At 36.4% G+C, this 21,741-nt stretch overlaps 1 protein-coding gene across 5 annotated transcripts in view; it reads right to left on the reverse strand.

The window, feature by feature from the left end:
• The window catches only part of ITPR2 (inositol 1,4,5-trisphosphate receptor type 2), a 496,384-nt gene that overhangs the window by 98,603 nt on the left and 376,040 nt on the right, over window positions 1-21,741 (reverse strand). For all 5 annotated transcript variants that reach the window (XR_010579338.2, XR_012420091.1, XM_065523922.2 and 2 more), the window contains 3 exons: window positions 8,196-8,303; window positions 3,771-3,963; window positions 849-974 (listed from right to left, as the gene is read on the reverse strand). Coding sequence is in view for 3 of the 5 variants with exons in the window: in XM_065523922.2 (XP_065379994.1) it covers window positions 849-974; window positions 3,771-3,963; window positions 8,196-8,303 (427 nt within the window). In the remaining 2 variants the exon portion in view is untranslated. The remainder of the gene's footprint in view (window positions 1-848; window positions 975-3,770; window positions 3,964-8,195; window positions 8,304-21,741) is intronic.

The following is a 21,741-nucleotide window of genomic DNA, read 5'->3' on the forward strand; positions in this document are numbered from 1 at the left end:
AAATTCTCACAGTAATCCCATGAAATGATGAGAGGCAAAAGCACTGCATGGTTATTATTAGCTTATTTCTCTATCTTTTCTTCCAAGCCATTCTTTCCATGCCCATTCCAAAGTAATTTACCAGATTGTAGCCCAAACCTGTAACATACTTCCCATGCTCTCCACCAAACTTACACAAAACTTACTTCCCAAAGTCTCACGATTCAGTATATTTCTCCTATATTTCTAATTTCACCTAAAATGGTATACTTTCTCATTTTTGCTTCTGTATTATTAGTTTAATAATATTAGTTTCATATTCAGTATCCTTTATTTCCTATTATTGTCTTGTCATATGCTGTTCACTTTTGAAATCTCAGATGACACACATTTAATTATCTTAAGAATCCCTGACTTTAGTATAGAATTAAAAATTATTTCTAGATTACATGTACGCTCACTATAGAAACCTTAGACAAGACAGAAAACAAAGAGAGTAAAATATAAATGCCAGTATTTAGGTAACAACAATTAATATTTGGGCACAGAGCTGTCATTTGCATAATTGAGATGATACAGTATAAAAATGTTTGGAGTCGTAACAATTAGGTAGAAATGACAAATCTTTTCATTGCTTTATTTGCCAAGATATAATATAGCTCTAATAACAATTGTGTATACGAGCTTTTTAAAAAATAACAATTCTATTGACCACACTTTTCTGCCTATTCTATTTACTATCATAATCTACTTCCAACAAGTATAGAAAAATCCATTTAACAGGAATGAAACTATTCTTATTTTGAAGATCTAAATAGTTAAGTGGAAACTTTAAAATATTTATCTTTTAAGGAAAAACGAGCACTTGCCTTCATCTCCATCATCCCCGAATGGGTAGAAGAGAGCAACAGCTAAATTGATGAACACAGCCAGGTTGAAGGAAATGCTCCCCCAGAGAGAGATGTGCCTCGAGAACCAGAACAGTGCAGGGTTATCTAGGAAATGAGAGGTGTAAAGGAGCAGAACAGAAAAATAAATTTTGGTTTCAACACATGAGGCTTACCAAAACAATATTTTACTAAATGCATCATTTTTGTAAACTATTATAAAAACCTATTTAAATAAATATTTGACTTGAGTAAGTTTATTAAAAACAATCAGAACCATAAAGGAGTGAAATTTGATTCCTTTTTTCATCCTTCAGCCAGTTTAGGCCTAAACTACTGCAGAAGGGCGAGGAATTTTGTAATCGCTAAAGGTGGTCAGAAAAGGTGATTCTGTAATAATTCTCTGTAATCTATCTGCAGAGCAGTTTAGCAGTTGCCTGGGGTCCCTTTTAATGAAATGATATACTTCATTGTATAATTTGGTAGTATTGATAAATTGGTCCCACTCCCATGCCTTAAAGTCAAATAAAAAAACTCCAAACCCATAGCACAGATATATTTCTAATGAAAATTCCTATGACACAGTCACAGTTAGCTGAAACTATGAAACCTAATCATGAGACATAGTACTCCTGACAGGGAACTAGTGATTTACAATATTATCTACATTTTAAACCTTAAATCTTCCTAAGAACTTGTTGGGTTTGAAACAGCAGAAGAAAATGAGCACTACAATAAAAACTGCTAATAAGTGGAACAGGCTTTGCTGAATATATTCAACAAAGGACTCTGTGTCTGTCATCAGAAATGAATTACTAAATGCATCAATCGAATACAGTTTACATTAACCAAAAATTAGTTCTTTCCACCTCTGTTAAATAACTGAACAGATTTGTAATGCATGTAAGTTTGAATGAGAGCCAAACTTACTAGCCTGCCCTGGGCACTCACATGGCTCCTATAGGTCTTGTTCACTCTCTAACTTTTAAAAACTTAACACCAGAATTAAAAAATTTAAGTTAATCAAGGGGGAAAGGCACATTGATTTTCAAATGGAAATGATAAACTTCGTAGATAAATCCTGTGAATTTCAACCTAGTGCCTATTGCCTACTTACAAACTGTACTTCTCTTCAGTACATCTTGTTTTCCTTCTCTTGGAAGGGAACATTCCAATGCTGAAATATGCTATGATTAGCTATGCCATTTAATTGACTAATGTACCATAAACTGTAAACATCTGCATCTCCATCATTCCTTAATTAGGAGTCCTCGTTTTTAAAGGTAGACTATTAAGACAAAATTAGAAGATGTTGATGCATGCATTTGTAATAACAAATCCTCACTATTGAATCCACCAAATGAATTAGATTCTGCCTATGGCCTCATAATAAGCTGCTTCCAAATTTTAAAGTAAAATGTACACTGAAAATTATTTTAAGAATTAATTTTTGGTAAATGACAAAATACTTATTTTTTTTAAAAGCACAGACCCCCCCAAAGCACTAGTCCAGTATTCACTTTGTTGTCAAGGAGAAAATATATGTGTTTTTTGTTTTGTTTTGTTTTTTGTTTGTTTGTTTGTTTTACTGAGGCAGAGTCTCGCTCTGTTGCCCAGGCTGGAGTGCAGTGGTGCAATCTTGGCTCACTGCAACCTCTGCCTCCTGATTTCAAGTGATTCTTCTGCCTCAGCCCCCCAAGCAGCTGGGACTACAGGCGCCCGCCACCACGTCTGGTTAATATTTTATATTTTTAGTAGAGACAGGGTTTCACTGTGTTAGCCAGGATGGTCTCAATCTCCTGACCTCATGATCTGCCTGCCTCAGCCTCCCAAAGTGTTGGGATTTACAGGCATGAGCCACCATGCCTGGCCAGAAAATGTATGTTTTTAAAATGCTCCAAATGAAATTGTGTCTTCATATGTATTTTAGACACCCAAAATTTTCACTGAATTCCATAAGGCTCTACATGGTAAATTGCTAAGGGAGAATAATTTTGATTTTTAAAAAAACATTCTGTTTTAAAAGCCTGAAAATGCATACCACACCCCTATACCTAAAGATGATATTTCTCAAGTACCACTCGAATTCATAAATCATACCTACTAAAGTTCCTGAAAACTAGCATAATGAAATACTGTTGAATAGAAGTATTGAGAACATATCCTGTTTGTCTAGAAAACTCCAAGGGACTGAAAAAGACCTACTCAAGAGTTTCCCCCATTGACTTTTGTGAAAAACTCATGAGATCCCTTATCTTGGAAAATAAACTAAAGTTTATTTAAAAATTCTAAAATTTTAAATTTTAAAAGTCAGTGTTTCCTAATAGACTTGGGACCTAAGAGATAAGTCATGGGAACTGTACTAAACTGATTTTTTAACTGGAATATTATAACATTGCTCTATTTAAATACAAGTGTCATGACATGTACAGCTTGTTTGGTGAGGGGAGGTAAAGATATGTTCAAAGAAAGACTTACTCTCAGCAAAACATGAAACAATCCCCTCAATCTCAGGACAATAGAGGAAGAGTGTGCAGGAGCTGATGTCTCTCAATCCTATTCACTGATAGGCCAGTCAGGGCCCACTCACGGGCTTCAAACCTGCAGCTGTTCAACATTTGAAAACGTACAGCTGCAACCCTGCATTTCATAATATTTATTTAAAAAATGGGATCATCATGAAGAGTTGATGTAATTAGTTAGGGCTTTCTGTTTTCCTTAAGCTGCAGGTGTCTTGGCTCCAGTGGTAGACTAAGCGGACACCCTTAAGCCTGAAAGTGATTTCAGTGTGTCAGACTGGCAAGAAATTAAAAAACAATTTAAATGAGCTGCATCATGTGTCCCAAAGTACCAAATTATCTACCACTACGCACAAAACTAACCATTTCAGTTTACTGTACTTACTCCTGATTTTCTTTTGCCACTTCATTTCATTGTAGAGATCTTCTGTTTGCTGGAAAAAGTCATTCACTTTACTTCCTTGTTCATCCCTTTCAGTTGTATTGAACACACGGCACTTGGATTCTCGAGTGAGGTATTCACATATATTGGGGACAGGAAAAACTATTTGTTCCATGGTCCTATCATGCCGGACAATCTGAAAACATTAATTTGCATTGTTTTTAGCCTTTTGGACACCTCAGCCTTAGACTTGCTTTTGTTTTTAAAATGAGTTTGAAGATGATGTTTTATGAACTCAGTTGTGAAAAAATATGCCAACTTGAAATATCTGAAAGAACCCTTTTTACTATACTACTTTGCATTTTTCTCTTAAAAAAGAGAAATTAATTGACTAATATATGAAAAACACTATACTTTGTTTAAAATAACAAAAAATAAAAACCTTTTATTCTTTCTGGGTTAGCATTATACTTCTGCCACCCATTTTTATTTTTGTGAAGTACATCCTAAAACGAAGACAGTCTTAATTAGAAAGTGACTGGCTGGGTAGGCTTAAATATAGCATTTATACTATTTGTATCTTGTTCTTAGCCTCTTTGTCCTAAAAGGGGCTTTCGGGTAACAAATGACATATTCAACATTATGTGTCTGAACTCTACAGAGAAAAGTGCTTTATATCATTAAAATGTTCTCTTACTCATGGCAAAACATATTTTTGTAGGTACAACATCCATGTAAACATATACCCATATTTAAATACTCATAATTTTGAGCCTCCCTTATTTGTTATTTGTGACTGTTTAACTTTAGACTAAAAAAAAAAAAAGGCTGATTATTTTCATATAGCTTTACTATGTAACAAGGGTTCATGAAGCCTAAATTTCAAGGTTCACATTTACGTACAGTGCCCAGTTCTCAGGAATGAATAAGGATTGGCTTAACCCAAAAGAGTAATTCTGTTCCCTTTGCTACTGACTGGTGTGGTGGTGGTCATGGGCTGTACCTCTAGAAAGTGAGGCATAAAGAGAAATCTCCCGAAAGGGCTTCCAGGAGAGATTTTGCTTGTTGGTAAAGGCAGAGAGCCATAAGAGACACACAAAACAACAACAGCAACAACAACAACAAAAACAAAAATGAAAACCAAATACACAAAAACAAAAGTTTTTTGTTTGTTTGTTTTTGTTTCTTTGGTTTGCCTGTATCATCTTTCTTCTTGCTTAGAACAAAAGGGTCTAAGGGCATGATGCTTGGAACTCTAGCAGCCATTTTGCAACCATGAGGTGAGATAGTGTCAGCATGATAAGGAACCTAGTATAAATATGTGAAGAGTTTGCATATTTTAAGACATCACTGAGTCACTGAATCAATTATAGAACTGCTGGTACTCCAGACTTCCCATCAGATAAAATTTTACTGTCTAAACAATTGTCAGTGTGGTATTCTATTAAACTTGTAACTGAAGGTATCCTAAATGATATGTGATATATTCAATTACATACTAGAATACTGTCATAAAGCAAACTACATGAAATTTAGTAAGGTAAGTGAAAATTCCTGGATATAGGTTACTAAAATCAATTGTACAAAATAATTGGACACATTTGGTATGACAGGCAACCATATGGGGAAAAAAAGCTTTACTTGATCCAATAGTGTCAAATATTATTTTAAAAATCTCAGGGTGCATCAAAGAAATCATGTCTAGATTATTATAAGCCAAGTTCTTCAGTCCTTTTATGAAATGTTACGTTTGATTACAGTTGCCACATTTTGCAAACAGCATGGACAAACTGGAGGGATTACTGAAGGAAATGGAGGTGTGTTAACTGCAAAAAACCAGAGATGGATAATTTTTCAATACATTTATTCAACAAATGCTTATTCAGTCTTTAGGTGAGGCATGTTGGAGAAAAAACAACACGAACCCCAATGGGTAAGAGCTTGTAGTTTAGTAATCATGATGGCTCTTCAGATGTTAGAATCAAGCTATCATGTTGAGGGGGAAAAATGTTCTGAAAGTAAATATTAAAATGGGCTAATGTTAATTCTTTATTTAAAAAAAAAGTTTCTAATTATTAGAGTCATTCAAAATCAGATCAGTTTCCTTGTGATGTAGTGAGAACTCTATGGCAGGAAGAATTTAAAGCAGAAGCAGATTATTACAGGGCAATATCTTCTTAGATGGGTGATTAGACACGAGGCTCTTCCTATTCCCAGGGTCTTTAAGTCTATAACTTGCAGACAAACTATTATTCTCAATAACATGAATTGTTGTGGTTACATTCAAGGCACAGGGTTCAGTTTTGGAAATACAAAGATGACCAAGACCAGTCCCTGCCTCAAGTAAAGGAGAAGTTACATATATGAAGCTAGTAATATTCCAATGTGATAAATATTAAACTAACAGAATAACCAAACTGCTGTGGAAGCATACACAGTGAGATGAAATTAATGAATGCCTGGAGAAGGGAAGAAGGCCTCTCTGAGTAGGTCATGTGAGCTGGCTTTGGGTGAACATGAGAACTGATCAATGAGTTCATCAGCCTGGACCACTCCTTTGAAACCTGGACTTGTATATCGAACTCCATGGATGACTGAAAGTCACCTCGAATTCAATCTATCCAATAATGAACAAATAATCTTCTTCTACCTTTTAGCTAACAAACTTCACTCTCTCCTAGCATTCTCATACATGGCACCAACTTTTGCTCATTTATTCAAATGAGTAGCCCGAGGACATCCTTTTGCACACCATTCTCCTAACATGTGCAATTCAACTTCAAGCCCTGTCAATATGTATATGTATATGTGTGTATTTACTCTCTCTATATATATCACTATATAGATATGTACATGCATGTATCTATATATATGTATTTTCCAGTCCAGCCATCTTCGATATCATCATCTCTCACATTTACCATTATAATATCTTTCTATCTGATCTATGTGTGTTTTCGATCCCACTCTCTTTTCCAGTCTTGTCTCCAAACAGCAACCAGATTGATCTTTTGAAAATAGTCATCTCCTTCCTGTGTTTTTTACCTTCCCTTCACTTACTTTCTTCCTTCTGAAATCCCCTTTCTGAAGGAGAAACTCATACTCAATCTTTAATACATTCTTAAAGGTAACTTCTCAGTGAAATCTATCCTGAAATTGCTCAGGCACCACTAATTATTATTTTCTCTACATTTCCTTGGCCCTTTGTTTATATACTTATGACACAGAATGATCTTCTATATGTGTGAACTGGTAGAGAGTAAGTGCTCAGTAAATATTTGCTGAATGTGTGTATTTATAGCTAAATCTCTCCTCACTGCTGGAATCAATAAAACAACATCAAACAACAGCTCCCATCTCTCACAGACATTAACCAAACTTCTCTCCATGGCCTGCTCACTCTATTTCCTATTCCCTGGTCTCTTCTGATCTCCTAGCTTGGTACTTTGACTTCTGGGATCTTCTTTAAGAATTTCATGGTTTGATGACCTATTTCTACTTGTACAGAAATTTTTTTCCTGCTAGTCCAGCTCATGGGTTCCACTAAGTCAAGTCCAACACCAAAGTTGTAGTACTATTAATGTTTACAAATGTGAGCAAGGTATCCATTTCTGTGACACAAAGGTTTGGCAACAGTAAACAATACAGTGTAGGGGTTATATATCCCGAGAGTGAACACAGTGATGCCCATTATGCACTCTGCTGAGAAGTAAAAAATATCTGCCAAAATGAATGAATGTATAAACGTAAATTATAGGAGTGACAAGTGTCAACTACTCTGCTCACTTCTGCCTGATTAGCTCTGCCAGCCAGTGTCAAAATGATACCATAGCTAGTAAATGTCAGCCAGATGGGTCTCAGAACACATAATGACAAGTCCATTTTGACCCACACCTCCTGAACTGCCACCAACCATTAAATAATGTCTCATTTATGAGGGTCGGGGGAGGTCAATTGCTGCATACTGAAAATGGAAACTGTTAAACCTTTCCAAGGCTATGGTATCAATATGAAAACTGTATTAGTTTCTTTCATGTTTACTCCACTTGTGAATTGTTGGAGATCTCTATTTTAATAAGCCTTCCACAATTTTTAAAAAGAAACCTTTTCCTGAATGAAGGCTTCTATTATAATAATACCATCTCTCAAACACTATTGCTCTGCAATGATTAATTGCTTCTATGGTTAAAAAAATCTATTAATTACAAAAGAAATTTTACATATAGTCTTAGTAAAAAGACAACTTCGAAAGATGTACACCTCATTTTCCTATACATCACTCCTCACTCATCCTTTTACTATACATTTTTCAGTTTAAACCACTCAATTCTGCATCATTGCTCTAGAAAAATTATGAAAATGGTCTAAAATAGAAAGTAAGCATAACTTTTCACAGTTGGTCCCTTTCAATAAATAATAGATGGTTACCTCAATCTGTGCAGTGTGGTTGGCATAATACTTTAAGGCTTCATCTCCTTCATCTGGATCCGATCCTGGTTTGAGCATCTGCTGCAACAGTTTATTGTGGCGGGCCAACTAGAGCGGGGAAAAGATAAAGGTTTTAGGTCCTTTTTTACCCTTTCCTGGGGTCGAACTTTGAAATAACTTTGTCTACTTGTACACATAGCTTCACAGTCCTAGGGTTAAGGACAATTAGTTACACTTCAGGAAAGCATATCTGTATTTGAAAGGCAGAGATAATGAAATCACAATGATCAGCCATTAATATTTGTTGATTAACTTTATGTCTTCAGTAAATATATGATTGTACCAGGAAGAAGAAATGTTCCCAGTGATACGTAATTGATACTGTCTATAGTAAATTTAAACTACATACACACAAAAACAAAGTGATCAACAGTGCAATAAATCAGTGAGTAGTGGGGACAATATAAATGTGTGTTTTTCCTACACACACATAAATGGGTATCTGTATTTCAGAAGAGTTTCTCTTATAGCATGTAATCTAAGCTCTACATTAGTAGTTGGTATAAAGTCCTATGTTTCTGCACCTTTGTAAGCCAAAATTAGTGTTTTCTGGGTATAGATCTTGATTTTATTGTCATTGAAATTGGGCATTTAAAAAAGCAAAAATTTCACCATAAATTATTTTAAACTGCTGGTGGTGGAAGTCATCTTTCTCTCTCATTTGAATGTCTACAGCATTTGCTGGCTAGTTCTCTCACTGTGTACATTAGTAATACATGTTGCCTTCAGATGTCTCTTTTATGGTTGTCTCGAGCAATTCCTGAAATCTTGCAATGTCTTTCACTTATCAAATATCCTATTAATGCTTGAATTTCCTGAGGGCTTCTACTAACAAAGACTGTACCACAGAACTCTCTCATTCCTAGCACAGTGCCTGCCTCCAACTCCATGCCAGGTACTAATTCTAAGTACTTCAAGTACATGATCTTACTTGAACCTACTAAGAAATTCAGTGGTAGGCACTCTTTATTATTGCCATTGACAGATGAGGAAACTGAAGCACGGAGAGTGTGAGGAACTTGTTTGTGATAACATAGCTAGAAAATGGTAGAGCCAGTATTTTATCAACATTATAGAGCGATAAGTTTTCCTATGATTCATGAGATCTTAATACAAACTGTGATTATAATCATGGAGATGAATTTTAAATAATAATTCAGAACCTAGAAAACCAAATGAACATTATCCTTATAAGTGATAATTTGGTAAGCTAAATATTCATTACACTGATGTTGCTCTAGAGCAAATCATTTTGAAAATTGTTATTTCAGAATTGGTTTTCAGGGTCATTAATCAATCACTCAAAAAAACCATTTCCTATTTTCTATTTATGTTTTTTTGAACTAAATTTGAATTATACACATTTTTACTACAAACCATAGTCATGAAACTTGTTGTGACTTATAGGGGTTTCTAAAAATCTCAATGAGTTTGAAAGCATAAAATTACTGTAATCATTTAGGTACCTCAGCATGTTTTAAGAAGTGGCCAGTTCTTGAAGGCAAAACTGGCATGATTTCTTTACTGATTGGATCTGGGGCATGAAAGAAAGAGAATTAAGGATGATTCCAAAGTTATTGACCTGAGCAATTAATAGTTTAGAAATGTCATTTACTAAGAAAAAATGTAGGAGGAGTACATTTAGCAGGATAAAATCAGGACTTTGTGGACATGTGAAGCTTTAGATGAGGAGTGGGCTATTGGATTTGTTTGCCATTTACTAAGAAAAAATGGAGGAGGAGTACATTTAGCAGGATAAAATCAGGACTTTGGTTGTGGACATGTGAAGCTTTAGATGAGGAGTGGGCTGTTGGATTTGTTTGTCAGGAATTCTGGGCAGAGGTCAGGGCTGGAGCTGTGCATGGAGGGGTCGTCAGTATATGGCTGATACTTAAAATCATGAGCCTTAGTGAGATCACCTAAAAGTGAGCTTAGACAGAGAAAGGAGCTCCATGGAACTCCAATATAGGTTAGTAAGAGAAAAGACACCAGCAAATTAGACTAAGAAAGTTGGTTAAGCAAGGTAGGAACAAAACCCCACGCAGCCAGGTGTATTGCAGCCAAGGGAAGAAATAATTTCAAGAGGGAGGGAGTGATTATCTGCGTTAAATGCGGCAGGTAAGTCCAACCAAATGAGGACAGGGAAATGTCATTTGGTTTAGCAACTCAGAAATCACTGAAAAGCTTCACAGCAGCAGTTTTAGGAAGTGGTGGATACCAAAGCTTAATTGTAGTGAGTTTAAAAAAGAATGGGAGGCGAGGAGGTATATACAAGGAGAGTGAGTAGAAACAACTCTTGAGGACTGCAGGTGTGAGGGAGAGCCAAGAAATAGGATGGCAGGTAGATAAAAGGGCAGGGATAAAGGTGGATTTTTTAAATACGGAAAATAGAACATCGTGTTTGTTTGGTTTTGAAAGGGACTATTCACTAGAGCAACATCTTGACTAGGTGAGAGTGGAACGATCTAGAACATTTGTAAAGGGGTTTGCCTTAGATAGGAATAAATTTACCCTTAGAGACAGCAGGGAATATGGGCACAGATTCAGGAGGTTGGGTGGTTGTGATGATGGGAACACTGAGAAGTTCTTTTCTGGTTACTTTTTTTCTCAGTGCAGTAGGAAGCTGATAATGAGGACGAGAGAGGAGGTGTTGGATAACTGATGAAAAGCAGCTATAAAATAGCTAGTGAAAGTACATGGACTTGGAAATACAGTAGTACTGCCAGGAAGCCTTAAGGGTCTCCCTTATGTTATGGTCAAAGGGAGGCCAGGAACCATATTTGTGTGTTTTTCTCCGGCAATATTCAGCTGCCTGGGTAAAGTCATGGAGTATAAAGAGAGTTGTAAATAATGAGATCTATAGTTTTGTTGGGTAAGGTCAACAACACATAAAAAAGAGATACTTAAATGCTGGAACTCTTTAAATCTTACATAACTGATAGTCTCCCAAGGTGAGATAGTAATTTGAATAATTTCTGCTAAGTTTATTTATTAAAAAACTTTTACTTCTTTATGATAACTTCATAGGGTCAAAAATTGCTGCAGTTATTTTAAGAAACCAATAATGTTATTTAATGTAATAGTAAACAGTATATCCTGCTTAACAGAAACATTTGTGGGCCTCTCTTCCTCCTGTTGACTTAATGACATGATTCTGCATTTGTCTTGTTTTATTGCAGAGAAGAGGCGTTCTAAAAGGGACTCAAAAAAAAACACAAACAAACAAACAAACACCCACCTAGGCCTCCCTTCACATGTTCAAAGTATTAGAACAATATTTTCATTCATGATTAGATAAGCCATCTTTACATATCTTTGATAATTTGAAATATATAATTGAAAAAGAACAATACAAACAAAACAGAGAAAACTTCACTGTTTTTTTCTACCTGGAAATCTTTCATATTCTTTGTAATAGAGGGTCTTGACTAATGAGGCTTATTTGCTCCTCCCTGTTCTGTGTTCTGATAGTGCCCTGCACATATCTATATTATGAAATTTCTCATATTGTATCTGAGTAACTATTATTTCTCTCCAGTGGTCTGTGACATCCTCAAATAAAGGGCCTGGTCTTACTCATCTCTTTGTTCTCGGCGCCAAAAACAGAACTTGATACATAAAATAGACTCAATAAATATTTGTTGAAATCAATGAAGAAATGGGCTAGTTAGTAACATATATTCATAAATTTAAAGTGGACAACAACTCTTAAGCCTCAATGAATTATCTCTCTGTTTCATCCTCTGTAAAGAAGGGCAAATAAATCTGATTAGAAATCAGACAATGGTACAAATTCCAGTATTTGTAGAAAAAAAATTTTAATATTTTTTCTTGTTTGATAGTTATTTATGTACTCATATGTATTCCGATAGATTATAAGCTATTTGGAGGAAGGAAATAACCATTTTTAGTGGCATCCTTTATTATCCATTTCACATTTATCTTCTTACCATTGGGATTTTAATGTTCATTTCAGTTTGGGTCCAAGTAAGGACAAGGTAAAAAAAAATCAAGAAACTACACTTTGATGACATTCAATAATAATTATTTCTTAGTACTTTTCATCTGTGTTTTTTTAATGTGAGTTCCACTTTTATTGGGTACCCAATCAATGTTGAATGGAACCCTATATGAGAAAGCAAGGATAGCGTTCCTATTATATAGACAAAATGCAAAAGAATTAAGGAATATCTTGATGATTGTGAAATGCATAAAAATGACTGATATCAATACAGAGCTTTCCTGGTCCAAATTAGCAGTTTACTGAAAGCACAATACAATGTCTTAGAAGCCAATTAACATATGCTCAATAGTTTTTAAAGGATTTAGTCCCCTATACATGCAATCTGATTTAAAATATTCTGTAGAATGAACGCACTGCCAACCAAAGATATTCGGTTGTCTTAGTGATGGACTCTTTAGCCACATTTGTCTCCTCCACACTTTTATATGCCACGTATCCTTTCATATGACTTAAAAAAAAAAAAAGAAAAAAACCCCAGCATCCAAAGCAGCAATCACACCATTTACTATTATGTGCTTTGGAAACCAAAGGTAAAAATACCTGGTAAGTTTCTGCACAAGTATGGCACATCTGTGGAGAGTTGTAACAATAAGAAATCTAATTTAGAACCTAATTAAAAACTGAAAAACTGCTAATGAAGATATTCAAGGACTGCTGTCTTAACGATAGCCAACTTTACTATTGACAAAGATGGTCCCAACAGGACTTGAAATTAGCTGATGTCACTATACAAACATGTTCCAGAAAGCCAACCAACAATCAATATTAATGATAATGAGAGTCTGAATTTGCCATGGGGGGAAATCTCTGGGTCTTAGAAATACTTGTATTCCACAACAATCTTTATGAGCCAAAATGGTAGCAATTGTTTTATATATGGTGCGCAAATGATGCCCACCCAGTTAGTATGCAGTTTCAAAAGAATTTTAGCAACAAGGAACACTTATTAGGTCCTTATTACAAATAGAAAAACTAGGCCTGAGATAATTTATTACATATCATAATATTAAAGTTTTATAACAATGCAATGAACACATGGGTAGATATAGTGCATGCATACAGATTAGTGAGGAGAGGATCCAAAGCATTGGTGGATAGTCAGCCTTAAGAAAAAATAAAGACATTCCCCACAGGAAAGACTACCAAGAGATTCTTTCATTATATGTTGAAGACAAAAGGAAAATCATGCATATCATTATCAATCATGACACATTTGTAATTTAAATACAGATGCATCACTCAATAGGAATAAAAACATGTATATGTATATATTCATAAAATACAGACAGACACATAAGTGCAAACCTTATACATAAACATATATAACCTGCAGCAGGGTCTTTGAGCAACACCATGTATTTTTTGAATCCAAGATTAGGGAATAAAGATGACAGACTTGGGCTTTTTATTTTTAGTGGTATCCTTTATTATCCATTTCACATTTATCTTCTTATCACTAGGATTTTAATGTTCATTTCAGTTTGGGTCCAAGTAAGGATGGAGAAAAAAAGTCAAGAAACCATACTTCAATGACATTCAATAATAATTATTCCTTACTACTTTTCATCTGTATTTTCTTTATGTGAGTTCCAATTTTATTAATTGGTAAAACTGTGACATAGCAATTGGCTTTCCCAAGATCACAAAGTGAGCTGGAGCCTGAAGTCAGAATAATTGCCTTGTATATTCAGGCGATTATATTACAATACAATGCCTTCATGCCAAACACTACCCCTATTTGAAGCAGAGAAAAATCAGCAAAAGGGGGCAAAAACTAAGGCTTTACCTATTCTAGTGTGCAAAATATGGAAGCCTCTTGTTTTCAAAACATCTACTTTTTTTTTTTTCTCTGATTCTGTGACCCTGTAAAGTGCAAAGCACGGTTTTAGCTACCGTGGGATGATAGAGATGAGCAATACTTATTTTCTTCTTTCAGGCAACCGACTTTCTAGTTGGAGGAATTAAAACAATGATAGACATGTAATTAATACAAGGAAAAATGAGGGCAGAATTACAAGGAATCACATTAGATTTGGTGGCATGAGGAAAGGAACCCTGTAAGAAGTGCATCTGATAAAGGTTTTAAAGAATGGATGAAATGTCCAGGTAGAAAGAGGAAGAAAGAATGGCATGAGGAAGTGGTTCTGCATAGAGAGAGGGATCCCATGAGCCAAGCCATGGAGGATGGGCAATGAGAAGAGGACTAGAAGGGAATTTGGAGCTACACTAAATGCCTGTGTGAGTTCAAACACAGAATATTGTGGTGGGTTGAATTGTGTCCAAATCAAGCCAAAAAGATACACATGTTCAAATCTTGTCTCCTGGTACCTATGAATGTGATCTTATTCAGAAACAGGAGTTTGCAGCTGTGATGAAGTTAAATGAGGTCACACTGGATTAGGGTGGGCCTTAATCCTACGACTAGAGTCCTTACAAGAACAGGGAAATATGGGCACAGTTAGACACAAAAGGAGAATGCCATGTAATGACACAGGAGATATTGGAGTGATATAAGCCAACATATGCCAAGAACTTCTGGCAAACACCAGACACTGAAAAGAGGCAAGGAAGGATCCTCTTCGACGGCCTTCAGAGAGAGCATGTTCCTGCTAACACCTTGGCTTAGGACTTTCAGCTTCCAGAACCGTGAGACAAGAAATGTCTGCCATTGCGAGCTTCCAAGTTGTGGATATTTGTTATGGCAGCCCTAGGAAGTTAATAAAAACCACCAAGGAACTTTTCTCTCGACTATGGCAAGATAAACTGAGATTCTATTCATCTCTTTTTTCCTTTCTCTTAAATACGGAATTTGGGGATAAGACAGGATCCATTTGGGCATGGTGCCATCTGCTCAGGGTTCCTTGCAGTACTGTGAGGTCCTTCATAAAGAACACAGACCAAAGAAAAAATAACTGGTCTTCCCAAACACTGATGCCAGAATTACTCCTCCGTTAGTAAGGTCAGAGTCCTGTGAGAAAGAAGAAAAGGCTTTCCCACATGAGACTCAACTGTGTGGTCTCAGTCAGAAAATATTCACTATGGCTCTATGGCAAGTGAATATTTGGTACTTAGACCACTTTAGAAGATCAGCTTCAGGAATTCCTAGTAGGGAGGAGCACATTCTCCCCACTTTAGTCAGCAGAATTGAGGCAGCCAGAAACCACCAGGAATATCCAGCATAATCTGAAGCTAAACAATTCAGAAGACACATGAAGGGCTGTATGCACTCTTTTCTCAAAGAGGAGATAGTAGTTTCCGGAGGGGTTGAGAACCTTAGAGTGGAGCGGGAGGGGAAAGTCAGGAGGAAAAATGGGAAAGGGTATGAGATGGGCCATGGGAAGCAGATGAAAGCCCTTATACCCCACCAAATAGTACAATGGAATGGATTAGTTAGAAAAGCTAACAAATCTGTCGTTCTTGGAAAGTTAATTCTTGTCCTTCTTTCTTTCCCAGACACCCTTGTTCCCTAGTCAAACAGAGTTGTCCATATCATCTTGAGTCGATTTTGGTATATAACTGGAATGGAAAAAGAAAGAAGCAATGTTCATGTTTCTCAACTTTCAAAGTAGGTTTTTGAGAATCTAAAGAGAAAGCCTTAAAGAAAGCACAGCCAGAAGGAAAATGTGGCAGTGGACAGAAAGGACAGCAGGGGTGATCATTCCAAAGAATACAGACAAACCTCGGGAAGAGACAACACAAACTCTCGAGTACCTTGCAAGACAGCTCTGGAGGATTCATGGACAACCAGAACAAAGGACCACAGACCTAAGGGAAATCATGAGCTCTCAAGACAGCTTTCTCTCATCACACACACACACACACACACACACACACACACACACACACACACACACACATACCACAAACCCCACACACTGTAGGAAAGTAAGGAACTGATCCCTCCCTCCCCAGCAGTACTGAAGGAGCGACTCTACAATGCCACCAGCATCACTCTGCACTACACAACCTTCACCCAAGGAGTTTTAAGAATATTGTAAGTTACATTTATCTATTATCTTTTTAAAAATCCACTATGGTTCTTAGCTATCAGTTCGTTATTTCCTTTATAATGGTAGCCAAACTAAGATGGAGATAGGTGCAAAATAACAAGAAATTTGTCAGAATTAAAAAATGAAACAAACATATCCTAATTTCAAATGATTTAGACTCCTACTCATTAGGGTCTGTCTTAAACTATAGTAAAATTGATAAAAGACCTTAGTGATAATAATAAACAAATGATTCACGACAGCTCAACCCTTGAAGCAGGGCAAAGCAGGAGAGAAAAAAGGAGGAAAACGTTCCACACACACAAAAAAAATGCACTTTAAAATGATTTAGGGCAGTTTTTAGTAAGTATGATATCTTTGTACTATGATTTTATCATCAAGCATAACAACGTGTTGTGATGTTTGATGGAGCTAACCTTCCTACAGATTGCTAACACTCATCCTAATAGAATGGTTCTCAAAATGGGGTTTCTGGGACAGCTAAACAGCATTACCAGGAAGCATATAAGAAATGCAAGTTCTCTGGCCCCACCTCAAGCTTTCCAAATCAGAAACTACGAAGGAGTACACCCCTCTCCTGCTGCACCCCACAATCTGTTTTAACAAGTCCTCCAAGTGATTTCAATCCTGCTAACATTTGTAAACCACTGTTCTAATAGATAGTAGATGTTATCACCATAAGCAATTTGGATTGAGTGAAAATCCACCAGTTTTTTTTTTTTTAACCAAACTTAAACATAAAAGAATTGAGTGTTTTTAAAGAAGTTTTTTTTTTTTCCTTTAAAAGCATACAGGAGAAATGTTAACATGTAGATACTCTATAGCAGTACATTCACTGAACACATTTTCAAAAAAATTGAGATTAGGATCAGAAGTACAAAATATGCTCCACTTAATTTTAAACAATTGGTTATTTGTCACCCATGGCTTCTAATTTCTGGGCCCATGAATTTCCATAATGCTTTTCATGGAGCGTGTCACCCAGAGTGCATGTGTTGGAAATTTTGTCCCCAGTGTGGTGATTTTGGCAGGTCGGGTTTTTGGGAAGTGATTAGGTCATTAAGAGGGATTAATGCTGTTCCTGAGAGGACTGGGTTAATTTTCAGAGGAAGTGAGTGCATTCGCGCTCTCAAGGGACTGGACTTGGTATCTTGAGAGCAGGAGGTTATGCAGAAAGGCTGCTTTGGGCTTTGCCATGGTAGCACATGCTTGCTTCCTTTTCCTTTCTCCACCATGTGATGATGCAGCACGAGACCCTCACCAGAAGGTGACCAGATGCAGATGCCTGCATCTCGGACTTCCCAGCTACTAGATAAATCTCTTGTCTTTATTAATTGCCCAGTCTCAGGTACTCTCTTATAGCAACAGAAAATGGACTAAGACATGTACTAAAAGAATAAAAACTACTTTAATCCCAGGAGGTTTGTATAATTATATATAATATATATGAAATATATTAGTTTATGAATTAATTTATATGTTTATTTTCATGAAAAGAGATAAAAAATTTATCTTCTAAAACAAGATTTTTCCCTACAGTTATTTAAGGCAAATTTTATTCTTTAGTTCCATTTTCAACTAAAACAGGTTATACCTTTTCCTACTTCTACTTTGATACTTCAGAAACTACTGATTTAAGATTTTATAAATAATTCATCACTTTAATGGAAAATGCTTACTATTTTGTATTTTTCATGTGAAATTTAATGAGGTATAATTCTTAATTGGTTTTGATATCCATGTAAGAATATATATCAATATTTTCTGAGTGACTAAAATGAAATGAAACAAAATAATGTGTACGTAGATCATCTTATCTGAAATCAGTATTCCACCAAAAATATTCTAAAGTAATCATAACGGTAGTGTTCTAGTCAAAAGAGTTAAAACATTTCAGGGTGAGGAAGCAAGAAAAGAAACTAATTCCACATGTGAAGTGGGGTTATCTAAAGCACAGATAGACATAGACACTGATTTCTGGGAAACCCTGAAATTAGGTACACTAGGAGTTTTTGCTTTTGTTATGTAGAACTGATGGAAAAGAGACATCTCTTCAACCTGATTTCTTTTTGATGTAACTAAAGACAAGTCTTTGAAATTTCTGGGTCTCACTACGCCCACACAGGAAATAATATGCTTTCCTCAGATCCAGAGATGACCAGGTAATATTACTTGAGTTGCTTCTTCCAGCATCCAGAAATGAATTTGCTGGATATTTCCCATCCATGTCCCCTCCCACATATTTCAAGTGTGGTTTGGGAAACACTAGCAGAACAGAAGAATCTTTCTCCGTGATAATTCAGACAATATGTAAGTATGAAATATTCTTCATTTGATTTTAGTATGTCCTCCACCTAGAATGTAGTTTACAGAAGGACAGGGATTTTGTTTTGTTTACTGTTGTATTCATAATCTAGGACAGTGTCTGGCACAGAAGAGTTGTTTAACAAATACTTTCTGGATGGATAGATGGATGGACGGATGGAGGGATGGATGGACGGATGGATGGAAGGATGGCATAGAGTATTTTTTGCTTATTTGTCAGTTCAATTTTAATGGCATATATGTTTAATTTTCTGAAATAAATTGAGTTTTTAGAAAATGATGAATTACAATGTTATATGTAAATATGAGAAAAGTGGTGTTTTGTTTGTTTGATTGTTTGTCTGATTTTTGAGACAGAGTCTTGCTCTATCACCCAGGCTGGAGTGCAGTGTCGCAATCTCGGCTCACGGCAACCTCCGCCTCCCAGGTTCAAGCGATTCTCCTGCCTCAGCCTCCTGAGTAGCTGGGACTACAGGCACGTACCACCACAACCAGCTAATTTTTTGTATGTTTAGTAGAGTTGGGGTTTCACCATATTGGACAGGATGGTCTTGAGATCTCTTGATCTTGTGATCTGCCCGCCTCAGCCTCCCAAAGTCCTGGGATTACAGGCTTGAGCTACCGTGTCTGGCCAGAAATGTTTTAATTCCTAGTCATTTATATACAACAATAAGAAAAATGGGAATGATAGCATCACTTATCTTTTAAAAGCATACTGATTCTTTCACTGTTTCTGGGGACTTTTTTAAGGCAAACATCAAAAGGTGAAGAAAGTCATCTTTTTGAGATGTTGGACCATGTTAAAATAGTACCTGTGGTTGACTGGGAAAATTTAGAGGGTTCCTGTTCTCAAAGTAATTGCTGTGGGGCATGGGGGTGGCTTGTGATCGACACTGAGAAATGATTTCTGGCTTTATCACAGTGGTAGCACGTTCAAGTCGTTTGACCTCTTTATGTCTAATTTACCTAACTGTGAAATAACAACACCTGCAATAATATACCAAAGAGAATTACTGCAGGATCTGTGCTCTTAATGCTCCTTAAGTTCTTGAACCAATGAGGCTTAGTGAAGAGCACAATCTTACTATTCTACTTTTCTCTATGATATACCTATTCCAAGAATGAGTCAATTGCTTTTCTGTTGCTCATAGTCTTGACAAAGCCACTTTAAAGTGGGTTAATTAGAGGCTTGAAATTATAATGATGAGTTCCGCAACAGTTCTCACACTGCCAGTGTGCGCTCAGGAATCCAATCTGAAGTGCGCAAATTAGCCAGATGTAAAATCGGGGGTGGAATGTGGGGAGCTGAGAAGAAGCACTACGAGATAATTTTCAGGAACTTTAAGCTCAATTGCTTGAAAGCATTTCAACTTCAGGTTTCTTCAGCTTTCTATTTCTGAGTTATGTCAGACTGAGAAATATGCCATTGCTATCTCTCTGTTTAACTGTCTAATCAAAAGCTGCTAAAAAAAAAATAAAAAAGGTCAGCTTTTGTAAGATAGAGTGGTTCTTAAAGGTGAGAGAATTACTGCTCAAATGAACTTCTGCGTTTCAAAGGCAAACCTAATAAAGGAGGAAATGAGGTGGCAAGGTGAATTTCAACTCTAAGTAGGGATTCGGATCAGTTGAATTAAACTGAAAAGAGACAAAGAATTTTGAGCAGTCATATTTTGTTACTTGTTCATTCTGTGACACCCAACACCCTTTAAATGTTATCTAGTCATTCAGAAGTTAAATGACCCAGGTTGCAAATGAAAAGACAAAGACAGGGCATGAAAAGTAAGGAGAGGAAGGGAAGAAAGAGAAAATGTAAAGAAAAACTCATTTAGAAAAACTTATTGTCCTTTCTTAAGAAATATATAACCAACTGGTAAAGAAGCCATTTAAAGAGGGGTATTGAACATAAACATATAGATATATGAACAGTTACTGCCTGCATTGTAAGTGTCTTGGGGATTATACAATGAGGTCATGAATTATCTATAAGTAAAACGATGTTATTAATAGTTTCAGATACATGAAGTACTTTATATGCAATATTAACATAACATAAAGACCCACTTCTCTCATTCAATACTAAAACAGAATTCTCCTATGACCTAAGCCATCATGAGCTAAACACAATAATTAATATATGCCTTGTATGTTCATTCTTTCAGAGGCATTTGAACCAGAGTGACTCCATCTTAAATAGGGGCTGGATAAAATGAGACTGAGATCTACTGGGCTACATTCCCAGGAGGTTAGGCATTCTTAGTCACAGGATGAGATAGGAGGTTAGCACAAGGCACAGGTCACAAAGACCTTGCTGATAAAACAGGTTGCAGTAAAGAAGCGGGCCAAAACCCACCAAAACCAAGATGGCAATGAAAGTGACCTCTGGTTGTCCTTACTGCTCATTATACACTAATTATATTGCATTAGCATGATTAAAGATACTCCTACCAGTGCCATGACAGTTTACAAATGCCAGGGCAATGTCAGGAACTTATCCTACGTGGTCTAAAAAGGGGAGGAACCTTCAGTTCCAGGAATTTCCCACCCCTTTCCTAGAAAACTCATGAATAATCCACCCCTTGTTTAGGATATAATCAAGAAATAATCATTAAAACAGCCAACCAGCTGCCCTCGGTGCTGCTCTGTTTATGGAGTAGCCATTCTTTATTCCATTACTTTCTTAATAAACTTGCTTCCACTTTCCTCTATGGACTTGCCCAAAATTCTTTCTTGCACAAGGTCCAAGAACCCTCTAATGGGGTCTGGATCAGGACCCCTTTCTAGTAACAATTCTTTTTTTTGTTTGGTTGTTTTGTTTTTTAGACAGAGTCTCACTGTGTCGCCCAGGCTGGAGTGCAATGGCATGATCTCCGCTCACTGTAACCTCTACCTCCTGGGTTCAAGCGATTCTCCTGCCTCAGTCTCTCGAGTTGCTGGGATTACAGGCACGTGCCACCACGCCCGGCTAATTTTTGTACTTTTTAGTAGAGTCAGGGTTTCACCTTGTAGGTCAGGCTGGTCTTGAACTCCTGACCTCATGATCTGCCTGCCTTGGCCTCCCAAAGTGCTGGGATTACAGGTGTGAGCCACCTTGCCCAGCCTCCAGTAACAATTCTATAATTGTTAATGA

This window comes from Macaca fascicularis, chromosome 11 (genome assembly GCF_037993035.2).
Source record: "Macaca fascicularis isolate 582-1 chromosome 11, T2T-MFA8v1.1".
NCBI classification, from domain to species: domain Eukaryota; kingdom Metazoa; phylum Chordata; class Mammalia; order Primates; family Cercopithecidae; genus Macaca; species Macaca fascicularis.